Here is a 25059-nt window from a genome sequence, read left to right as displayed (position 1 = left end):
TGGTCTGTATTAATCCCAGCACCTAGTTCAGTGCCTGGCACATAGTAAGCGCTTAACAAATACCATAGTTATTCATTAAAATTATTATTACCAGTGCCAACTCTGGCTAGATCTGGCTCAGTTCCAACGCTGGAGGATGTGTTCTCCCATTTGTCAGATGAGGGGGTGATTCGGGCCCAGAGAAGTTAAATGTCTTGCCCCGGGTCACCCAGCAGGGTACAGTTGGAACTGAAATCCAGGCCCCAGCCTCTTTTCCAGAGCCTGTTTGGCTCCAGTTTCTGAGTATTAGCACCTCAAATCTGCCGAGGGCTCTTATTTTTCTGAAGTGCTTTCACACCAATTATCTCACTCTGTCTCTACATCCCTGAAGTAGGTGGAAGGTAGAAATACAGAAAAAAGAAGGTTCATTATTTCCTCGAGACCCTAGACCCCTGCCCCGGCCTCTCCCTCCAAGACTCCAGGACCCCTCAGTGGGGGGATGAGAGGGACAGCTGGCCCTGATAGCCCCCAACAACTCTCTTCCTCGCCGCAGTTCTGGCGTTGGGCCCCCTAGGCTGAGCATGGAGACAGGGGACCGTGACCTCAAATGCCAGATGACTTGGTATTGACTGGAAAGAGAGAGAGGAACGCGCTTGTAATTAGTAACAAATTACTTATCGAAGAGACAATTTCTCACTCAAGACAAGGACAAAACGCTCCTTTCCCCCGAGAGGCAATGGAATTGAGTTGGCTTTGTGGTTTCAGATCTGCTGCAAAAACAGTTGGGATATATATATATATATAGATATAGATATAGATATAGATATAGATATAGATATATGTGTGTGTGTGTGTATGTGTGTGCGCGTGTGCACCTCTGTAGGGGTGATTTTTTTGTTTTAAATGGTATTTGTTAAGCATTTACTATGTTCCAGGCACTGTACTAAGCGCTGGGGTAGATACAAGCTAATCAGGTTGGACACAGTCCCTGTCTCACATAGGACTCACGGTCTTAATCCCTGTTTTATAGATGAGGTAGCTGAGGCCCAGAGAAGAGAAGTGACTTGCCCAAGATCACACAGCAGGCAAGTGACAGAGCTGGGATTAGAACCCAGGTCCTTCTGACCCCCAGACCATGCTCTATCCATCAGGACATCAGAACAAGCTCTCCCTCGAAAGTGGAGACAGTAGAGTAGAAACTCCTTAAGTCAACTGCACCCTCCCAAACAGTACAGTTTTCCGTACACAGAAGTAGATGCTTAATAAATACTGTTGACTAATGGACTGGATGAATAGGGGTGTTGGGAGTGAGCTGGGAGGGTAAGGGCTGGGGTTTAGGCGGGGACCCGGCAGTGGCTCGGAGGGGACACGCTCTACGGTCAGACTCTGAAGAGTCGTGAGAGCATTTACTGAGCCCCTACTTGGGGTGGTACACTATACTAGGCTCTTGGCAAATGCAGAAGGGGAAGTACCCCAAGGGAATTGGATTGGTAGGAGAAAGGGTGACCAGCCCTCTCATGGCTTGCGTAGGTGGGAACGGCACTGGGATCTCAGCCCAGGGGCTAGGCGGTGGGGGCAAGAGCCCTGATTAAGGTCTGAGATCTGCCTCAGTTGGTCCACAACACTGCCTCTTCAGTCCCATTGGGAACTTCTGGGCTGGATTCCTGCTCCCTGAGGGGAAGACCCCTGGCCGGCAGTCAGGAAAGACCCCTCACCCTCTCCCTGAAACACCTCCCCACCTCAAGGTTGCCAGACCACCACCACCCTCCCATGCTTCAAAGTCCTCCTAAAAGCCACCTCCTCTAGGAAGCCTTCCCTAATCCTCACCATCCTGTCATGTGTATAGGGTAATTTATTAATTCTTTTTTTTTGCTTTTATTGTTACCATTTGCATTGCTGGTTTTCCTTTGTTTATTCAATCATTCATTCATTCAATAAATGGGCCACCACTGGAGTTTTTTGAGGAGTGGGGTGACATGTCCTGAACATTTTTGTAGAAAGATGATCCGGACAGCAGAGTGAAGTTTGGACTGGAGTGGGGAGAGTCAGGAGATTGGAAGGTCAGCAAGGAGGCTGCTGTAGTAATCCAGGCGGGATAGGATGACTGATTATATTAGCGTGGTAGCAGTTTAGATGGAGTGGAAAGGGCAGATTTTAACGATGTTGTGAAGGTGGGACCGGCAGGATTTAGTGATGGGTTGAATATGTGGGTTGAATGAGAAAGAGGAGTCAAGGATGATGCCGAGGTTATGGGCTTGTAAAACAGGAAGTACGGTGGTACTGTCTACAGTGATGGGAAAGTCAGGGAGAGAACAGGGACGGGGGAGGACTTTGTATGGCTCTTCTCTTTGTCACCTGTTTTCCTAAGCTCTCATAGTCTTGTATCTACCCCAGTGCTTAATATAGTGTTTGGCACATAGTGCTTAACAGAGATCACAATTAGCAGCGTGGCCTAGTGGAATGAGCATGGACCTGGAAATCAGAAAATTGGGAGTTCTAATTCTGGCTCCACCACATGGCTGCTGTGTTACCTTGGGCAAATCACTTCACTTCTCTTTGCCTCAGTTTCCTCATCTGTAAAATGGGGAGTAAGACTGCGAGCCTAGTGTAAGACAGGGACTGTGTCCAACTTGATTAGCTTGTATCTACCCCAGCGCTTAGAATAGTGCCTGGCACAAAGTGAGCACATAACAAATACCGCAGTTATTATAAGCACTTGATAATCCCCCCCCACCCTCAGCTCCGCAAGCTTTGTAGACATATCCTTATTTTCTCTCATTCCTGGCTGTAATTTATTTTAATGTCTGTCTCCCCCTCTAGACTGTAAGCTACTTGTGAGTTGGGATCATACCTATCATCTTTGTTGTACTGTACTCTCCCAAGTGTTTAGTACAGTGCTCTGCACACAGTAAGCACTCAATACAACTTACTGACCTAGTTGCCATTCTAAGAATTGGCTACCAGGCCCGCTTGTCGGCCTGACTCAAAGCCGTACCCGAGACTGCTGTGGCAGAGAAAATCACTTGCAATTATTGTGCCGCTCTTTGTTTTGATCGCTGGAAACAGAAATGTTTGTAAATAAGGGATTACAGGTGGGGAAACACTTTATGAAGAAGAGGATTGAAAGAGCGGAGGCTGGTCAGAGTGAGAATTGGGATCTAAGATTCTGGCTTCTCCTGGCTCTTCATTCTCATTCCTCCTCAGTCAACTAGTTAGTCATTCATTTGCATTTATTGAGTGTTTACTGTGTGCAGAGCACTTTACCAAACGCTTGGAAGAGTACAATACAACAAATTGGTAGACATGTTTCTGCTCACAATGAGCTTCCTTTTCTTCTTTCTCCCTCCCATCTTCCCCTTCCTCCTCTTTTTCAATCTTCTTCTCCTCTTCATTCTCCTCCTCCTCTTTTAGCTCCTTATGCTCCTTATTGCACCTTCTCCTCCTCCTCTCCCTCTCCATCATCTCTTCTTTCTTCTACCCCTCTTCCTTTCCCTCATTCTCCTTCTCCTCCATTTTCTCTTCTCCACCCTTTTCCTCTTCCTCGTCTTCTCCTTTTCCTCAAGAACCTCAAATGGCTGCCCATCTACCACCACAACAAACATAAACTCCCCAGGAGGAGGGAAAGGAGGCAAAGGAGGAGGAGAAAGGAGAGAAGGAGAAGAAATGGAGTGGGGAGGAGGAGGAGGACAGATTTTAGAAGAGTTTAGAGGAGTGAGCACTTTACTAATACCCCAATTATCTGAACTAAAGCTTCCTCCATTCCTCCACTTCCTAGCCCTGGACAGAGGTGGTTGCCTCAGGACCATGGGTTGGCCCCTCCACTCTCAGAAACGGGCTCCCGAAAGCCTGAGCCTCAGCTGAGTTCCAGGTTCTGGAGCTGGCACCAGTGTCTGCCACCCTCAGTGGCTGAGAGGGAACGCTCCCCCATTCTCCCAGGGAAGCTGATCCTCACATCCAAGTGTGCCTTGGCCCCTGGACTCCTCTCAGACGAAGCCCCCTTGCCATTTGCCAAAGGGAGAGATGCCCTCCGCTTCACTCAGAGAGCACAGAGATGCCTTGTGAGGCCCCGCTGGGCTCGGGGGAGAGAATTCATGGCCGCAATTAGTTCCTGCAGGCCCCAGTGAGCGTCACGGGCGGACGCCGTTTAACTGCACAATCACTACAGGCTCTTGTTGCTTAACGGGTAATTTAGGGAGGCTGGGAGAACCGAGCCAGCCCGGGCCAGCGAATCCCCTTGAATCAAACTTTATGAGCACGGGCTTGGTAGAGAGAATGCTTAGCAGTCCCAGCCCCCCAGCCCCGAGGGCTTCGATGCACCAAGCCCTGGGATAGATCCAATACAATTACATTTGTCCCTGTCCCACATGGGGCCCATGACCTAGGGAGGAGGGAAGGGCAGGTATTGAATCCCCATTTTACAGATGAGAAAACTGAGGCCCAGAGAAGTGAAGTGACTCTCCCAAGCCATCGTTTCCCCTACTGCTTTTCAATTCTGTGTCACTAATGCACTTGCATCTCTCTCTTTTACACACTTGGTAGTTATCCCTCAGCCCCACAGCACTTATGTACATAACCATAATTTATTTTATTGTCTGTTTCCCCCTCTAGACTGCTAGCTTCTTAAGGGCAGAGAACATGCCTACCAACTCTGTTATATCATACTCTCCCAAGCACTTAGTACAATGCTCTGCCTGCAGTAAACGCTCAATAAATACCACTAATTGATTGACTGACGGATTGCCCAACATCACACAGCAGGCAAGCGGCCAAGCTGGGATTAGAACCCAGGTCCTCCTGGTTCCTAGTCCTGTGAGTTTGCCACTAGACCATCCTGCCTCACCCTCCTCCTCTTTACCCTCTAAATTCCCCATCTTTCTGGGGTTCCATGTTCCTGTCCAGGAATGTAGGGCAGTGGTTCTGGGTGGGAGGAGAAGGGGCAAGGGGAGAGAAGAAGGGAATAGGGTGGTGAAGGGAGGGAGGAAAGTTGGAAACACTTAACTATCCCTGGCTGAAGACTTGAGATAATTGCAAAACCCATTATCCTCTTATGGGGACGCGGCTGGTCGTAAAACAGCGTTTTCTGGACACTTGGCAGGCACAGTCAGCCGCATCTGCTTGAGCAAAGTCCGTCTTTGTTTGGGACCGGCTCCGTTCTAACTCCTCTAACCCGTTTAGGCCTCGGAGAGAGAAAGAGACACAATAATGAAAAACCCACCGTGCAACATTGCCTTACGCAATCCAATAAATTACTCGAGACCCGGCTGCCAGAGCAGGCTAAGCCCAATATTGCCTGCAGTAATTATTTGGATCAAATGCAGTTTATCTGCTTCATATTTGTGTTTCTGTGCTCTGTGGTAACTTATAAATGTCAGTGCGGTGTTTATTTGTTCTAATGAAAGTTAATGGCATTGGGAGGCAGGAGCCGACGGGGGGCTCTAGGTTTGCCAGTTGTCTCTCCATCTCTGGAGTCGGAGGGGCAGATGTGGCCTGCCATTTCCCGGGAGGGAGGCAGTGCTGATACGCTGTGGGCATCCTGGGGAGGGGCCTGGGGGAGGAGCTCACCCCATCTGGGGAGGGGGTGCTCTGGGGAGCTGGTGCGGCATGAGCTGGGACATTTTTCCTTCTGTTCTTGCTCCACTTTGGGATCTCTGAGTCCCCCATGGGGGCTTCCAGCAGGTACCTTGGGCTGGCACAACCCTTGACATGACCCTTGCCACATCAGGGAACACTCTGGAGCTGGATCGAGGAAAAATAACAATAATAATGATAGTATTTGTTATGCGATTACTCTGTGTCTGGAACTCTTCTAACCGCTAGTGTAGATACAAGCTAAGAATGTTGGACACAGTCCCTGTCCCACGTGGTGCTCTCAGTCTTAATCTCCATTTTACAGATAAGGGAACTGAGGCACAAAGAAGTGAAGTGACTTGTCCAAGGTCACACAGCAGACAGTGGTGGAGCTGGGATTAGAAACCAGGTCCTTCTGACTCCCAGGCCCAAGCTCTATCCACCAGAAGCTGAGGGGGTGTGGGGAGGACGGGTGGAGGGCTTGGGAAGGCAGCTTCTTAGATGTGGAGGAGGACTGCTGGGAGTGGTGAGGCCATCTAAACCGTGCTGGTGAAGGGTCAGCAAGAAGGGTCATTTTTGCATTGAATGCAAGACAGAGAAACAGCGTGGCCTATTGGGAAGAGCAAAGGCCCAGGAGTCAGAAGACCTGGCTTTAAACCCAGCTCTGCCAATTGCTTGCTGTATGACTTGGGCAAGTCATTTAGCTTCTCTGTGCCTCAGGTCCCTCAACTGTAAAATGAGGATTCAATACCTGTTCTCCCTCCTACTTAGACTGTGAGCCCCACGTGGGACAAGGACTGTGTCCAACCTAATTAACTTAGAATGTTGTTTGACCCAGAGTAAGTGCTTAACAAATACCATAAAGAAAGACTGCTCAGGGTATGGGGCTGAATGTTAATAATCCTGATGATAATAATGATAAAGGAAAAGCCTCAGGTAATGTTCTAGCTTAGGTGAAAACTTGGAGTTAATTGCTGAGGACAGACTTGCATAGCTCACTGCCAGAAAGAAGGGAGTTCTCTTTGAGCAAAAGCTTCCCATGGAAAAAGTCCCGAGGAGGTAAGAGAAGGCAGTGAGGAGGCTGCCAAGGAGATCCAGGGCAGGGGCCACCTAGGGTTCTCCTTCCTCAGGAAAGGACAGCACGAGAAACAGTGTAATTAATTAATTAATGTTGGTATTTGTTAAGCGCTTACTATGTGCCGAGCACTGTTCTAAGCGCTGGGGTAGATACAGGGGAATCAGGTTGTCCCACGTGGGGCTCACAGTCTTAATCTCCATTTTACAGATGAGGGAACTGAGGCACCGAGAAGTTAAGTGACTTGCCCACAGTCACACAGCTGACAAGTGGCCGAGCCGGGATTCGAACCCATGACCTCTGACTCCAAAGCCCGGGCTCTTGCCACTGAGCCACGCTGCTTCTCTAGTGTAGCCTAGTGGATATAGCCCCAGGCCTGGGAGTCAGAAGAACCTTGGTTCTAATCTCGGTTCCGCCACTTGTCTACCGTGTGATCTATGGCAAGTCATTCATTCATTCATTCAATTGTATTTATTGAGTGCTTACTGTGTGCAAAGCACTGCACTAAACACTTGGGAGTACAATACAACAACAGACACATTCCCTGTATATAGCAAACTCACAGTCCAGAGTCACTTCACTTCTCTGTGCCTCAGTTCCCTCATTTGTAAAATAGGGATAAGACTGTGAGCTCCATGTGGGACACAGACTGTGTCCAACCTGATTAGCTGGTACCTACTCCAGCGCTTAGTACAGTACCTTGCACATAGTAAGTGCTTAACAAATACCATAAAAAAAGAGAACACAGTGCCAAGCACTATAAACATTAGCATAACAAGGTCAACCATTTTTGTATGCCCATTGTGCCTGGAATTGTGGATCCTGTATTGGGCTTTTCAGCCTCACAGGTGTCTTCAAATGCAATCAGAAACAGTCCCAGTCACACATGGGGCTCACAGTCTATGAGGCAGGGACAACAAGTCCCCATTTTACAGATGAGGAAGTGGAGGCACAGAGAAGTTATGTGAAAGGCCCCAGGCAACCCAGCAGGCAAGTGGTAGAGGCAGGATTAGAACTCAGGTCTCCTACATCTCAAGCCCAAACTCTTTCCACTAGGCCACACTGCTTCTCATGTAGCAGGTGATTCTAAGAGATGACAGCAGTGGTGTGGTAGGAGAAGAGTCATACCCTCCCTCCCATTCTTCCCTGGTATTCTCCCATCTATGGGATGAGAAGAGATCTTGAATGGTGTTGAGGCTCCACCCCTGAGCCCATATGACTCCCTTATCCTCTCTCCTTCCGAGCCCTGGTCATGAACCTGGAGGTTGGGTCATGTAATAATAATAATTAAGTGCTTACTATGTGTCAAACACTGTACTAAGTGCTGGGATAGGGGATAGGTACAAGCTAATCAGGGCAAACACAATTCAGGTCCCACATGAGACTCTCAGGCTGTAGGCCAGATATTCAATCCCCATTTTCCAGATGAGAAAACTGAAGCACAGAGGAGTAAAGTGATTTGCTCAAAGTCACACAGCAGATAAGTAGCAAAGCCGGAATTAGAACCCAGGCCCCTTGACACCCAAGCCCACATTTTATCTGTAAGGCCTCACTGCTTTCATGCGACCCATTTCCTGCCAGCCTGGTGGCCTTCAGGGCCCAGGAGGGTGTAGGGGGACAAAAGGGGAACCTAGCACACCCCTTGCCTGCTGGCAACCAGTTCTAGGATCAGGAAAACCCAGCAACCAGGAACATTCACCCCAACCCCTCTAGATTGTAAACTCCTTATAGGCAGGGAATGTGTCTGTTTATTGTTGCACTACACTCTCCCAAGAACTTATACTGTGAGAAGCACTCAATAAATACGATTGAATGAACCCCAGCAAGCCTGCCCCCTGCGGCTTACCCATTTATCCTTTCTCCTCTTTCATCTGGAAATTATCTTGCATCATTGTCCTCGATTTATCCTTTCTCCGCTTTCATCTGGAAATTATCCTGCATCCATTTTCCTCTCTAGACTGTAAGAACCTTGAGAGAAAGCAATTTTTTCTTCTAACTCTATTGCACTCTCTCTCCCAAGGGTTTGGCACAGGGCTCTGCACGCAGTAGATATTCAATAAATACCGCAGATTGATAGAAGTGTGCAAAGTGAGCAAAAACCGTCCTTCCTAGGAAATAGAATCTCTCTCCTGATGTGTTTTTGACAGAAGCAGTTCCAGGCTATCATTGACTTTGATGCATTTCTTGCTTTTCCTCAGTGTCTTGGTGCTTTGTTTCTTTGGATCCCCAGTAAAATGGTTTAAAACGTGAACCACAGATGCAGGGTCTCTTCATTTTGTACTCACGGTTAAATAATTTCTTGCTAGACCCTGCTGTGGGTCCAGGGGAAAGAGCACTAGAGAAGCAGCTTGGCCTAGTGGAAAAAACAAGGACCTGGGTGTCAGAGGATCTGAGTTCTAATCTCACCTCCTCTACTTGCCTGCTGTATGACCTTGGGCAACTCAGTCAGTCAGTCAATCGTATTTATTGAGCTCTTACTGTGAGCAGAGGACTGTACTAAGCGCTTGGGAGAGTACAGTGTAACCGACACATTCCTTCTCCAGGCCTCAGTTCCCTCACCTGTAAAATGGGGATTCAATACCAATTTTCCCTCCCACTTAGGCTGTGAGCTCTATGGGAACAGGGACTGCATCTGACCAGATTATCTTGCCCCATTGCCTACTACAGTGCTTAGCAAGTACCATTAATATCATCCCTTCTCTGGGAATCAGGAGCCCTGGGTCCTGGCTCTGCCTAGAACTGTCTAACTTGGGGAAGATCATACCCACACTCGGTGCCTCCCACTTCACATGCTCATCACACCCCTGGTACCAGCGAACATGACGGGCAGGGATAAGAGAGTGCAAGGGGAACCACACAAGCCACTAATATTAGAATCAACTCCTCCAAGCGGGTCCACAGTCCTGGAGAATCAGAACCAAGGTTCGTCTGCGATTCTGGAAGGGAGACTCCATTAATTTCCCACCACCTTTTCCCAGGCCAATCTACTCCTGATCTGAGGCAGAGCTTCTCTCATGGCTTAGTGAAAAGAGCCTGGGCTTGGGAGTTAGAGGTCATAGGTTCTAATCCTGGATGCAACACTTGTCAGCTGTGTGACTTTGGGCAGGTCACTTACCTCTCTATACCCTCAGTTACCTCATCTGTAAAATGGGGATTAAGACTGTAAGTCACTCATGAGACAACCTGATAACGTTGTACCTACCCCAGCGCTTAGAACAGTGCTTGGCACATAGTAAGCGCTTAACAAATATCATCATAATAATAATTATTATCTGTTCACAAGCTCCCATGGGCGACAGTGAGTCACAAGACCATGTCTTCCTCTGTCATGCTGTGTGGGCTTGAGAAATCCCCTTTCCCTCTCTGGGCTCCAGTGCCACCATTCCCCAGCCCACTGCCCTAGAAAAAGGGGAGTCACAGCCCAGGGTGTCAGCAGATGATGGGAGCTCAGTGAACTGAGATCTCCAAATGAACAAAACCTCCCAAGTGCTCCTTCAAGCTATTACTGTGCCGTCTGACTCTAGGATATGTAAGCCTGCTATCAAGTAAAGCACTGGCTTATTTATCCCACTTTATGGTGGTGGTTGCCAGTGCTGCCACCGAGGTATAGACTTCAAATGCCATTATATGTATTTCACACCTCTCTATGCATTGACTTTATTCATTGCTTTTGAATGTCATTAAACTCCACCCAGGCCAGTAACAATACTGTTTCCATAGAAACTAACACACTTCAAAAGGGAAGAGTCAAGAGGGACCAAAGGAACCGGGAAGCAGGCAAACAGAATGGGAGAAAAACATGATTACCACTTATGGATTATTGGCTAGAAAGATACCACCTCGGCCATACAATCTAAGAATGGTGGCACTTTCAAGTTTTTATTGCTTCTTCTTTGAACACCATCCTGCCTAATTCATCTCAGTTGGAAACTGCCAATTACAATTCACAGCGCTAAAAACTTGATGGGCTTTTAGGTCATCAGCTATTCCCTATGTTACAAACAATGCCTTGTGCAGGTTGGGTCTGTGAGGAAAATGGGCATCCAGGTTCTGGTCTGTGAGTGGACAACTGAGACTGATGGAAAAGCTGGGGGGGAGGGGGTGGTCAGTGGGTGTGGATGGATGGAGGGGTTCCTGGGTGTAGGTGGAGGGGTGGGGTGGGGAGATCCTCTGTCTGGGAGGATTGGTGGTCCCTGGGGTTGAATGGGTGGATGGAGAGATCCCTGGGTGTGGATGATTGGGAGGAGCGGTCCCTGGGCGTGGACAGATTGTTGGGGTGGTAGCTGGGTAAGAATGGGAGAGTGGAGCAGTCCCTGTAAGGTCTTTGTGGTCAGGGAATGTATCTACCAACTCTGTTATATTGTACTTTCCCAAGCGCTTAGTACAGTGCTCTGCACGCAGTAAATTATCAATAAATGAGATTGATTGATTACAGGCCTAAGTGCATAAGTAATACAGAAATGAGGGAGAATAGGGAGGGGAGATTTGTTAGGGAAGGCCTGTTAGAGGATATGTGATTTCAGAAGGGCTTTGAAAATGAGGAGACCAGTGGTTTGCTGTGTGTGAAGTGGGAGGGAGTCCCAGGCAGGGGGGAGGATTGAACAAGAGTCAGCGGGATAGGAGAGACGAGAATGAGCCACAGTGAGTAAATTGGTGTTGTAGGAGGCAGCTGAATGGGCTGGCTTACAGTGGGAGAGGAGCAAAGTTAGGTGGGAGGGAGAGAGTTGTGGAGTGCCTTAAAGCTGATGGTCAGTAGTTTCTGCTTGATGTGTCCACATCTGCCCTATTCTGCCTCCCAGATGCAAATCTGCTTGCTTTGGTCATAAAATCCTCCAGGTTCACCTTCAAGGAACTCTGGAATAATTGCCCACTGAATCCTTGTGGCAGGAAACATAGGCAGAAAGAAGCTGAGGAGACCGTCTAATGGGATTGGTGGGGAAGGTACTGGCTCATTAGATTGAAAGCTCCTGGAGGGCAGCAATCGGGTATCTCGGTGTCATCCTTGACTCGTCCCTCTCGTTCACCCCACACATCCTATCCGTTACCAAGACCTGCCGGTTTCACCTCTACAATATCGCCAAGATCCGCCCTTTCCTCTCCACCCAAACGGCTACCTTACTGTTACGGGCTCTCGTTATATCCCGGCTAGACTACTGTGTCAGCCTTCTCTCTGACCTCCCTTCCTCCTCTCTCGCCCCGCTCCGGTCTATTCTTCACTCCGCTGCCCGGCTCATCTTCCTGCAGAAACGATCTGGGCATGTCACTCCCCTTCTTAAACAACTCCAGTGGTTGCCTATCGACCTCCGCTCCAAACAAAAACTCCTCACTCTAGGCTTCGAGGCTCTCCATCACCTTGCCCCTTCCTACCTCTCCTCCCTTCTCTCTTTCTACCGCCCACCCCGCACGCTCCGCTCCTCTGCCGCCCACCTCCTCACCGTCCCTCGGTCTCGCCTATCCCGCCGTCGACCCCTGGGTCACGTCCTCCCGCGGTCCTGGAACGCCCTCCCTCCTCACCTCCGCCAAACTGATTCTCTTTCCCTCTTCAAAACCCTACTTAAAAATCACCTCCTCCAAGAGGCGTTCCCAGACTGAGCTCCTCTTCCCCCTCTACTCCCTCTGCCATCCCCCCTTTACCTCTCCACAGCTAAACCCTCTTTTTCCCCTTTTCCCTCTGCTCCTCCACCTCTCCCTTCCCATCCCCACAGCACTGTACTCGTCCGCTCAACTGTATATATTTTCGTTACCCTATTTATTTTGTTAATGAATTGTACATCGCCTTGATTCTATTTAGTTGCCATTGTTTTTACGAGATGTTCTTCCCCTTGACGCTGTTTATTGCCATTGTTCTTGTCTGTCCGTCTCCCCCGATTAGACTGTAAGCCCGTCAAACGGCAGGGACTGTCTCTATCTGTTGCCGACTTGTTCATCCCAAGCGCTTAGTACAGTGCTCTGCACATAGTAAGCGCTCAATAAATACTATTGAATGAATGAATGAATGAAAGGGTATCTTCCTTCTGTTAAACTCTCCCAAATGCTTAGTAATAATGTTGGTATTTGTTAAGCGCTTACTATGTGCAGAGCACTGTTCTAAGCGCTGGGGTAAACACAGGGGAATCAGGTTGTCCCACGTGGGGCTCACAGTCTTAATCCCCATTTTACAGATGAGGGAACTGAGGCACAGAGAAGTTAAGTGACTTGCCCACAGTCACACAGCTGACAAGTGGCAGAGCTGGGATTTGAACTCATGAGCCCTGACTCCAAAGCCCGTGCTCTTTCCACTGCTCCTCTGTATGCTGCTCATATGTACAGATGCTGCTCCTCTGTATGCTCTGTATGCTCTGTATGCTCCGTATGCTCCTCTAGTACAGTGTTTCACAGTAGGTGTCTAATTAATACTATTGATGATAATGAAAAAAGGGTCTCTGAACATTTTTCTCCTTAGTTCCCGGCAATTAGGAAAAATTCCTGTTGATCCATTCCAACCAATTCCATTCCATCCATTCACTCTCATCCTCTTCTCCCGTCTCCCCTCCCCTCTTCTATTCTATTCCATTCCATTCCTTTCCATTCTATTCCAGCTAGAGGGTGGGGATTATGTCTATCATTGACCTCTCCGGAGTGTAGGCAGGGAATGTGCCCATTATATTGTACTCTCCTAAGTGCTTAGTATAGTGATGATGATGATGATAGCATTTGTTAAGCGCTTACTATGTGGCAAGCACTGTTCTAAGCTCTGAGGTAGATACAAAGAAATCAGGTTGTCCCACTTGCAGCTCCCAGTTTTAATCCCCATTTTACAGTTGAAGTAACTGAGGCACAGAGAAGTGAAGTGATTTGCCCTAAGTCACAAAACTGATAAGCAGTGGATCCAGGATTAGAACTCACCACCTCTGACTCCCAAGCCCATGCTCTTTCCATTAAGCCACACTGCTCCTCTACAGTTCTCTGCACACAGTAAGTGCCCAATAAATACTACTGACCCAGTGACTGGCTGCTTAGTAGAGTGCTCTGCATACAGAAAGCACTCAATAAAGATCACTGATCAGTTGACTAGAGGTCAGGAGACCTGTGTTCTAATCCTGGCTCTACCACACTTTTGCATGACCTCAGGCAAGACACTTAAACTTTTGGGTTCCCCTTTTTCCTCAACTGTAAAATGGGGAAAAAATATCTACCCTCTCTCCATCTTAGACTATGAGCCCCAAGTGGGACAGGAGCCGTGACTGATCTGACAATCTTGTCCCTACCCCAGTACTTAGTACAATGTTTGGCATGTAGTAAGTAGTTAAGAAAGACATTTATTATTGTTATTATTATTAATAGTAATAAATTGGCCCATGAAATGCTGATGTCCACTTGGCTCTGCTATGGATATGGTGGTGCTCAGCGAGCTCCCTTGCTCCATCACATTCAGCTGTCAGAGTACTCAAACCACAGTCTCTCCTGACCCCCTCCCTCACCCCTCAAGTCTCAGGAGTGGGTGGACAGACCATCCCATTTTATAGGTGAGAAAAGGATGGTCCAGGGACCTTTTGACCCACCCACCTCCAGGGACCTTTCTACCCACCCACCTGTGGACTGTGGACTATCATCTAGACTGTAAGCCCATTGTGGGCAGGGATTGTCTCTCTTTATTGCTGTATTGTATTTTCCAAGTGCTTAGTACAGTGCTCTGCATACAGTAAGCACTCTATAAATACAAATGAATGAATGAATGGACCCATAGCTCACACCATCCCCCTGTGCCTGGATGTCCCTCTCCTCACAAATCCACCAGACCTCAGCCTTTCACATCTTCAAAGCCCATCCCCTCCACCAGATCTCACCTCCTCTAGGAAGCCTTACCTGATTAATCCTCTCCACACAGAATTGAATTAATATATCAGCCACCCCAAGACTTAACGTTTTCACCCATCTTCAGTATATATATTGTGTTGACACACATACATTTACACATATGACAATTTAATTGTATATTTAATTTTGATTTATTTGGATATTCCATCCTTAGTCTTCCTACTCTCATTCTTTGTAAAGGTTTTGAATGTGAATTGTAAACTTCTTACAGGTAGGGAACATGTATTTTGTTTCTGTTACACACTTTCAAGCATTTAATACAATGCATCTCTACTCAGCTGGCCATCAGTAAATATCGGGATTATTCATTCAATCGTATTTACTGAGCGCTTAGTATGTGCAGAGCACTGTACTAAGCACTTGGAATGAACAATTCGGCAACACTGGCCAACACCGGGCTCCCACTATCATTCTACACGGCGGCTGCTGCTGCTACTACAATGGTTGTGCATCTCTGTATCGACCAGACGTTCCTTGAGTGTACACTGTACTAAGCACTGGTTTCAAGGAACTTAATCAGCTCATCCTTCCTACCTTATCTTCCTAATTTTCAATCAGTCATATTTTCCTACTAGAATACAACCTGCATACTTTGCTCCTCAGTGCAAACTTACTAACTCTACCAAATCTTGTCTCTCTCATCGCTTGACCCCCTTTGCCCACATCCCACTTCTGGCCTGGAACTCCTTCCCCCTTTATATCTGACAGACCACTACTCTCCCTACCTTCAAAGCCCTGCTAAAATCTCTCCCCCAAAAGGCCTTATCTTATTACGCCCTCACTTCCCCTATTATTTGCCCTCACTTCTGTGTCACCCATGTCCTTGGGTCTGTACTTCTTACACACTTGATAGTCACCCCAGCCCCACAGCATTTATAATACGTATCCTTATACTCTCCCAAATCCTGCATCTGTAATTTAATTTTACATCTGAATCCCTTTGGACAAGGATGGTGATGACCAACTTCATTGTACTGCATTCTCTCAAAGTGCTTCATACAGTAGTCTGCACACAGTAAGAACTCAATAAACACCATTGATTGATTGATAGATTGAAGGTCACTTGCCTGCTGTGTGACCTTGGGCAAATCACTTAAGAGCTCTGTGCCTCATCTGTAAAATGGGGATTCAATAGCTGTTCTCCTTCACCCCTAGGCTGTGAGTCTCATGTTGTATAGAGTCTGTGTCAGACTCGATTATCTTGTTTCTACCCCAGTGGTTAGTACAGTGCCTGGCACATAGTAAATGCTTAACCAATCCCATAATTATTATTATCTCCTCACACACGTTCCTTCCTCTCCCATCTCTCACCCCCTCCCAGCTCTGCAGCAGAAAGTGGACTCTAGCAGAGAGAGGTTTATTCAATTCATTCAATAGTATTTATTGAGCGCTTACTATGTGCAGAGCACTGTACTAAGTGCTTGGAATGTACAAATCGGTAACAGAGACAGTCCCTGCCCTTAGACGGGCTTACAGTCTAATCAGGGGAGACAGACAGACAAGAACAATGGCAATAAATAGAATCAAGGGGAAGAACATCTCATTAAAACAATAGCAAATAAACAGAATCAAGGTGATGTACATCTCATTAACAAAATAAATAGGGTGATGAAGATATATACAGTTGAGCGGAAGAGTACAGTGCTGAGGGGATGGGACGGGAGAAGGGGAGGAGCAGAGGGAAAGGGGGGAGAAGAGGGTTTAGCTGCGGAGAGGTGAAGGGGGCGGTAGAGGGAGCAGAGGGAAAAAGGGGGGAGCTCAGTCTGGGAAGGCCTCTTGGAGGAGGTGAGCTTTAAGTAGGGTTTTGAAGAGGGGAAGAGAATTAGTTTGGCGGTGGTGAGGAAGGAGGGCATTCCAGGACCACAGGAGGACGTGGCCCACAGGTCGACGGCGGGATAGGCGAGAATGGGGAACGGTGAGGAGGTGGGTGGCAGAGGAGCAGAGCGTGCGGGGTGGGCAGTAGAAAGAGAGAAGGGAGGAAAGGTAGGAAGGGGCAAGATGATGGAGAGGTGTAGTTGAGAAAGCAGGGGTGGGCTTGGGCTTCCACTAAAGCTGGGGTAGAAGGGGGTCGACCAGGAGTGAGTGGTCTGGGTGGACTGTGAGCTTAATCTGACTCCCCTTGCCTCTCCTGCCCTCTGGCCCTGTCTCATTTTCTTTCTTAGGTCCCAATTTTCCCAGTTTTTCTCTGTCTATATCTGTTCAGAGTTCTGGATCCAGACTTCAAAATACACCTATACACACATACACACCTACACATATGCACAACCACTCAACACACCCATATGCCCTCCCATGAGCACAAACATCCTTGTGCACCTCCCACATGCAGGTACACACCCCAACGCATACACATGGCTGTACCCAATACACACCTGCATAGACCCCATATATACACGTGCACTCCCCCCACCACAGTATGCATATACCCCTCCTCCCAAGCATGCATACATTTTCCATGCACACACTCACTCACTCATCCACACATGCGTACACACCCAGTACCCAAGTGCATAGACCCCCTACACACACTCACCCTCCACATATGCCCCCTCCTCATACCCCCACATTCACGGCCAGCAGTGCATTCCCTCAAACTCCAGGCCCCTCCCCAGCAATGCCCACGTATCCTCAACCTCCACAACACTAGGAAGCCTCCAACCCCATCCCCGGAGTGGTTAAACACTTCCCTGGCAGAAAAAAAAACCCGTTCCTGGATGGCCACATGCCTTCTTAAATGGTCTTTGAATAGCATTTTCATTTTATTGCTTTGTGTAGTTTAACAGCTTCAATTGCGATGACTTCAGTTTATGATAAACCCCGGATCTATAAAGTTCCCGTTCATTCATCACTGCCCTCCTGCTCCTTCGCAACTTGTTATTTTTCGATACGAAAAATGTGGGGGGAGGGTGATGAGAAAAAAAAAAGCGATCAAATTAACGGGAAGACAAATGAAAACCAAGATCGATTCTCACGCCGGTGACAGACACCGTATTAGATACTGTTAAGCCAAACAAATAAGCTTTAATGCAGCACAAGTGGGGCTTTTACATTTATTTTAAATTGGAAACAAAATGATCACAGCCTTATCTTTAATGGAAGCAGCAGCTAATTGTTCTAATACCTCACGAATCCCAGCATCAGGGTGAAAAAAAGAATTTGACTATTGCGCCGATGGTTCAATTTATTCGGAGGAGGGGGAAGTGGCTTGGCGGGAGTCCCTGCACATTTTGCTCTTGTGATCTATGGGCTGGAGCTACTCTGCTTCAATTATTAATAGGCGGGAGTTATAATTATTCCGGGTATCGGTACGAGATAATTATGAACCATAAAAGCAGCTTTCGCCTGCCTGCAGACAGACCTCTTGTCTTCTTTGCAAATAGGCTGATGATGGGGCTCCCAGGTTTTGGAGAGGAGGAAAGAAAGGTGGGAATTGGGTGGGGAGCGCTTGGAAAATAAGGGTGGGACAGAATGGGGTGGTCAGAGCAGAACGGAAGGGGCTAGGGAGTGTTGAGAAGCAGCGTGACCTATTGGATAGAGCACAGGCCTGAGAGTTAGAAACATGAACTCTTATCCCAGCTCTGCCACTTGTGTACTGTGACCTTGAGCGAGTCACTTCATTTCTCTGGGCCTCAGTTGCCTCATCTGTAAAATGGGGACTAAGACCGCAGTCCTGTGTGGGACAGGAACTGAGTCCAACCTGATTATCTTGTATCTACCCCAGTGCTTAGTACAGTCCTTGGCTCATAGTAAGCACTAAATACCATTAAAAAAATCTTTCTAAACATCCATGCTCAGCTCCTTGTTCCTCCCAACCTTGGCAAAAATGGTCCCCTCCCATCTCCAGGCCTTCAGTCCGGGCCTCGTCTAGAAGCACAGTTTCCCATCAGGGTTGAAAAGACCCAAAATGGCAGCTTTCTGGCCTTTAGGTTCTTGGTGGTCTGTGCCCCAAGGACAAAATGCCTGTCCCCTTCTCACCTCCACACTGACAAAGAAAAGTTGGCAGTCATGCCTAGCAGCAGGAGGAGGAAGAGGAGGGTAATGGTGCCTACCTAGCATGTCCTGGAAACTTCAGTACCACCTGGCCCTCCCAGCATATGGTTTCTTTAAAATGGTATTTGTTAAGTGCTTATTATATGCCAGATGCTGTACTAAGTGCTGGGGTAGATACAAGATCATCAGGTTGGACAGAGTCCATGTCCCAAATGGGGTTTACAGTCTTAATCCCCATTTTACACAAGGTAATCGAGGCCCAGAGTAGTTAAGTGATTTGTCCAAGGTCACACAGCAGACAAGTGGTGGAGCCGGGATTAGAACCTAGGTCCCTCTGACTCCCAGGCCTGTGCTCTCTCCACTAGGCCACACTGCTTCTCTACCCTTCCAGAATGGTTGTTCCACTTCTGCCAAGCCAACTCCTGGTCTTTGTACTGCTGTGAATCCAGTGCACTTTGACCTCCACAGGCACCGTACATGAGTCAATCCCTGCACCAGGGCCTCCCAGGGACACGCTTGAGAGGCCACCCAGCCGACCAGGCTCTCCATCCGTGCATCGGTCCATCTGTTCCCTCAAACCTGTCTTCTCCCACACTGATCTGACTTCTCCTCTGGGCTCCATCCTCCGAGCCAACAGCCTCCTTCCTCCAAGCCAGGGCTCTGTCCCTGGGGGTGCTCAATTCAGCGCGAGGTACATACACATTAAGTGCTCAATATGTGCTACTGATTGATCAACCAGTGCTTATTCTTGCCAGCTGTGTGACTGTGGGCAAGTCACTTCACTTCTCTGGGCCTCAGTTCCCTCATCCGTAAAATGGGGATTAAGACTGTGAGCCCCACGTGGGACAACCTGATCACCTTGTATCCCCCCAGTGCTTAGAACAGTGCTTTGCACATAGTAAGCGCTTAACAAATACCACCATTATTATTAGTTACTGGGGCAGAAAATTGGCTGAGACGCTCAGTATAGTGCTCTGAGTACAGTAGGCTCTCAGTATAGTGCCCTGCAAATGGTTGTGTGCTCTCCAGGCAGCCGGTGCTCAGCACAGTGTTACACACATAGAGGTTCTTGACCCATCCTGGGATCATGGTGCTGATGATGAAGACAATGATTTTGTTGGCCAGACTGAGCGGTGAGCTCTGGGATTTTGCCCCTTCTGGGGTGTCAGTGCTCTCCCTGGTCTTTCCAATCCCCTGGGCCCCACCGACCTCCCTGGTCCCCCTGATCCCCCCACTTTCCCAGCCTTCCCGGTCTCTCAGCCCCTTGATTTCTGGTCGTCCCGGCCTTCTCAGGTCCCTTGGCCCCCCAACCTCCCCAGCCCCAGGACCCTTGGGTTCCTCGGGCCCTCAGCCCTCTGGCGTTCCCTGCCTTGGGTCCCTTGGATTTCAGACCTCCTGGTCCCCCTAGTTCCCTGGCCCAGGGCAAGCGCGTGACTTCGCTGACCTTCATTGATCCTCCGGAACTTGTCCTTGGACAGGTACCCCAGAACCAGGCAGCATCCTCTCCTCGGAAGCCCGAGCTCTGGAAGAGAAACACGCAGAGGTGAGATCATGGTGTCTGGGCAGACAGGGTGACACATGGGGCAGCCTGCCAGGTCTGCCCTGGGTAGAGGAGGTGTCGGGGAGGAGGGAGGGTGAAGGACAGGAGCCCTCAACACTCACGTGGAGAATTGGAGGGACTCTTTGTGCTCACATGGAGAAGGACAGGCCCAGGCTGGGATTGTTGGGACAGGGGATCCAGTGGGGGGATGGAGGCAGCTTGGGGTTACGTAGGAGCAAGGGGCTGGGGCTGAGGTGGGAGAGAAGAGCAGGGCAGGGGGAATGAAAGTGTGAGGGAGGGGTGGGGAAGAGGATGGGGAGGCAACAGAGTTATTATTATTACTGGGGGAAAGGAGCAGGGTGAGAGGCAGCTGAGGACACACAATAGGGAAGGAAGCGAAGCAGGGGTCGGGCAGGATGAAGAAGGGAAAGGGTATGAGGCAGTATGAGGAGGCAAGGCATGGAAGGAGGGAAATGAGGAGGGGGCAGGGCGGGAGGCAGTATGAGGAGCCACGTGGTTTAGTGAATAGAGCCCAGGGCTGGGAGTCAGAAGGACCTGGATTCTAAGCCCGGGTCCACCACATGTCTACTTTGTGACCTTGGGCAACTCACTTCACTTCTCTGGGCCTCGGTTCCTTCATCTGTAAAATGGGGATTAAGAGTGTCAGCCCTAGGTGGGACTGTGTTCAACCTGAATACCCCAGCGCTTAGAACAGGGTTTGGCACATAGCAAGTGCTTAATAAGTAGCATAATCAGTATTATTATCATTATGAGGAGGGAGCAGGGGGTGGACACAGTAGGGAAGGATGGAAGCAGGGGTGGGCAGGATAATAATAATAGTAATATTTATAGTATTTATTAAGCTCTTATTAGGTGCCAGAAACTGTTCTAAGCACCGGGGTGGATACAAGCAAACCGGATCGGACACAGTTTCTTTCCCACTTGGGGCTCACAGTCTCAATTCCCATTTTACAGATGAGGTAACTGAGGCACAGAGAAGTGCCGTGACTTGCCCAAGATCACACAGCAGACAAGTGGCGGAGCTGGGATTAGAACCCATGATCTTCTGACTCTCAGGCCCATATTTTAAGCACTATGCCATGCTGTTTCTATTATGCCATGCAGAGGGGACAGGCTGGGAAGCAGTATGAGACGGCCCATTAGGGAAGGAAGGGAAATGGGAGTGGGGTAGGATGGGGAGGGGGGCAGGTGCAGGTCGGAAATCTTGCAACTTGGGTGAGTTCTGGGCCCTATGAGATCCAAAGGTCCGGGCCACGTTCCAGATAGAGCCAAAGTCAACGCATGCTCCCTTGCCTCCCTCTATCATTCATTCATTCATTCATTCATTCATTCATTCATTCATTCATTCATTCAATCGTATTTATTAAGCACTTAATGTGTGCTGAGCACCGTACTAAGCACTTGGGAAAGTAGGATACAACAATAAAGAGTGACAATCCCTGACCACAGCTTGCTCACCGTCCCTCTGGCGCAGATGCTTTTTAGAAAAGAACTGCAGCTGCAGATTAAAGCGCTTGGTGGTCCTCCCTCCCCAGACCTGGCACTCATCTTTTTGTCCACGGGGTGATGCCCCCTGCCCGGCTCCTGGGGGACCTGATCTATGGTCTAGGTGAGTACCCTAGGGGATCTGGGGCCCTTATGTCCCGTCCCACATTTCCCCTGCCTTCATGATCCCCACCTCTTCCATAATGCTCCCCTCTCTGTGCCCATATAAATCTCCCTGCCCCTCCATCGCCCTCCTGCCTCCCACCCCCCCAGCTACTACCCCCAATCCCTCCACCGCCCCTCACCTTCCACGGCTCGACACGCCCACCCCCGGCCACTAACCAAAACCCCCGCACTTCAAACTGACTCAAAGCTCCTTGGCCTCCTCACCCTCCTCTCCGGGGTGCCGAGCTGTACTGAGCTGGCCGGCCAGATCCAAGTGGCTTCTTTGTCCGTGGGGACACAAGGTTGGCTGACAGCCGCCACTGGGCTCTTCGCCTCCGGGAATGCCGGCTGAGGTCAGAGCATCACTCCAGGTAAAGGGTGCTCCCAGCACCCTTGCCTGTGGCCTTCCCAGCTGACCATCCCCATAGCAGCTGAGCCCCATGCTGTCAACTGAGTTTTCTTCCAATGGCATTTTAGGATCATTTGGGCATTTGGGGAAGCAATATGGCCTGATGGATAGAGCATGGGTCTGGGAATCAGGAGGACCTGGGTTCTAATCCCAGGTCTGCCACTTGTCTGCTGTGAGAATTTGGGCAAGTCACTTCACTGCTCTGGTCCTAGTTACCTCATCTGTAAAATGGGGATCAAGACTGTGAGCCCCATGTGGAACAGGGACTGGTTCCATCTGATTAATTTGAATCTACCTCAGCACTTAGAAGAGTGCTTGCCACATAGTAAGCACTTAACAAATACCATCATTATTGTTTTAGGACAGACTTAGACTATGACACAGATGTATCTGCTTCCTGAAGCGGGACTTCCTAGAGTCACTGGATTCTACTTTGAGTCAATGTCTCAGCCTCCACCCAGAGTGAAGAAATTAACCAGGTCACTCTGGCCAGGTAGACGGTCCAATTGAAACTGAAGGGGGTCGTTTAGATGCCTAGATCTTATGTCTACACTGCTGGGATTCCCCAGTTTTTCACCCCCCACCCCCTTTGTTTTCTTGCCCATGGCTTTGTGTCCCAGCATTCTGATAAGATCTCTTTTGATAAGATCTCTTTTTGTACTAGAAATCTCACCTCCAAAGCCTGAGTCTGGCAGATGACCAGGAAAAGAGAATAAAAAACCCCAAATGATTCACAAAAGAAATAGAGGATGCTGTGATTTCTCAATGCTTTGGGCTCCTTTAATTCACCACGTGTGGCTTGGTTTAAATTATTTAGGCTGTAGCGTTACAAGGAGTTAATGCATCCACTGAAGAGGGCTAGTAAAACCCAGCAGGAAAACTTCCCCATCCCTTCAATCAACCAATCAATGATATTTATTGAGCACTTACTGTGTGCAGAGCAGTGTACTAAGCACTTGGGAGAGTACAATATAACAGAGATGGTAGATGTGATCTCTGCCCATGTAATTTACAGTCTGGAAGAGGAGACAGATGTTAAAATACATTATGGCTATGTCCGTAAGTGCTGTGGGGCTGAAGGAGGGGTAAAGATCAAGTGCTTAATGGGTACAAATCCAAGTGCAAGGATAGTGAGGAATGAGGGCATAGTCTGTGACTTTGGGCAAGTCACTAAACGTCTCTTCTGGTGTAAAACACTTTTTCTCCCTCCCTCTTAGGCTGTGAGGCTCATGTGGGACAGGACCTCGGTCTGCTCTGATCCTCTTGTATCTACCCCAACATTTAACACAGAACTTGACACATCATCTTGTTTTATGCCGTCAAGTTGTTTCCGACCCACAGTGACACCATGGACACATCTCTCCCAGAATGTCCCGCTCTCCATCTGCAATTGTTCTGGTAGTGGATCCATAGTTTTCTTGCTAAAAAATACAGAAGTTATCATTGCCGCCTTCCAAGCAGTAAATTTGAGTCTCCACCCTCGACTCTCTCCCACGCTGCTTCTGCCCAGCATGGGTGAGTTTTGACTTGTAGCAGATCGCCTTCCACTCGCTAGCCACTGACCAAGCTAGGAATAGAGTGAGTAGGTCTCTGCTTGATTCTTCCTCCCACAGCTGAGACTGGTAGAGTACTGGAAACTCTCCAGGTGCCACCCCGAGAGGGATTGACACATCGTAAGCACCAGTTAAATAGCAGAACTAACTAAACCCGATCTACAGCATCTAAATGGTAATAATATAGTAACTGTGGTATTTGTTAAGTGCTTACCATGTGCCAGGCACTGTTCTAAGTGTTGGGGTAGATACAGAAAATCAGGTTGGACACAGTCTCGGCCCCACATGGGGCTCACAGTCTCAACCCCCATTTTACAGATGAGGTAACTGAGGTACAGAGAAGCGAAGTGACTTGCCCAAAGTCTCACAGCAGACCAGGGGCAGAGCCGAGATTAGAACTCACGACCCTCTGGCTCCCAGGCCCCGCTGAGCTCTAGCCGCTAATTTGGAGGTCACAGCCAACGACCCCTGCCTGGGGTCGTTCCCAGCTCCTTGAGGGAGGGGATTGTTTCCACCAGCTTCATTGCACTGTAGTCTCCCAATAACGTAGTCCAGTACTCTCAGATGGAAAGAGCACGGGCTTGGGAGCCAGAGGTCATGGGTTCGAATCCCGGCTCTGCCACTTGGCAGCTGTGTGACTGTGGGCAAGTCACTTAACTTCTCTGTGCCTCAGTTACCTCATCTGTAAAATGGGGATTAAGACTGTGATCCTCACGTGGGACAACCTGATTATCCTGTATCTACCTCAGCGCTTAGAACAGTGCTCTGCACATAGTAAGCGCTTAACAAATACCAACATTATTATTATTATAGTAGGTGCTCAATAAACGGAGAAGCAGCGTAGTCTACTGGATAGAGCACAGGCCTGGGAGTCAGAAGGATCTGGATTCTAATCCCATCTCCTTCACTTATCTGCTGTGGGTCCTTGGGCAAATCACTTGACTTCTCTGTGCCTCAGTTACTTCATCTGTAAAATGGGGATGAAGACTGTGAGGCCTTTGTGGGACAGGGATTGTGTCCAACCCGATTATCTTGTATCTACCCCAGCTCTTAGTACAGTGCCTGGCTCTGAGTAAGTGCTGAACAGAGCCCGTTGTTGGCTAGGGATGGTTTCTATTTGTTGCCAAATTCTACTTTCCAAGCGCTTAGTACACTGTTCTGCACACAGTAAGCTCTCAATAAATTTGATTGAATGAACGAATGAATGAATGAAATACCATAGTTATCAGTATTATACCACTGAATCACTGATCGGCTGGTGGAACAGCATCATGCTTATCACCATCATCCCTGTTCCCTCTTTGGCATTGGTCTGCCGGAAGGGAAGCAGGGACAAGGATGATCACCTGCAAACCTGACAGGATGCTCAAGGCTGGACCATGGCTAGGGAGAGTGGGAGGGTGGCCAGTGTCTGATT

At 48.7% G+C, this 25059-nt stretch overlaps 1 protein-coding gene and 1 non-coding gene across 3 annotated transcripts in view; both read right to left on the bottom strand.

Annotated features, from left to right (window-relative positions):
- KIRREL3 (kirre like nephrin family adhesion molecule 3) overlaps positions 1-25059 on the bottom strand; it is a 398688-nt gene that overhangs the window by 62546 nt on the left and 311083 nt on the right. For both annotated transcript variants that reach the window (XM_029076279.2, XM_029076280.2), the window contains exon 2: positions 19914-19991. In XM_029076279.2, coding sequence (XP_028932112.1) covers positions 19914-19991 — 78 coding nt within the window. The remainder of the gene's footprint in view (positions 1-19913; positions 19992-25059) is intronic.
- LOC114815284 lies at positions 23615-23752 on the bottom strand. The gene has a single exon (XR_003763048.1). It is a non-coding gene; the product is annotated as a small nucleolar RNA SNORA7 (small nucleolar RNA).

Source organism: Ornithorhynchus anatinus, chromosome 11 (assembly GCF_004115215.2).
Source record: "Ornithorhynchus anatinus isolate Pmale09 chromosome 11, mOrnAna1.pri.v4, whole genome shotgun sequence".
Classification (NCBI taxonomy): Eukaryota; Metazoa; Chordata; class Mammalia; order Monotremata; family Ornithorhynchidae; genus Ornithorhynchus; species Ornithorhynchus anatinus.
This window is presented reverse-complemented; position numbering and strand designations above follow the sequence as displayed.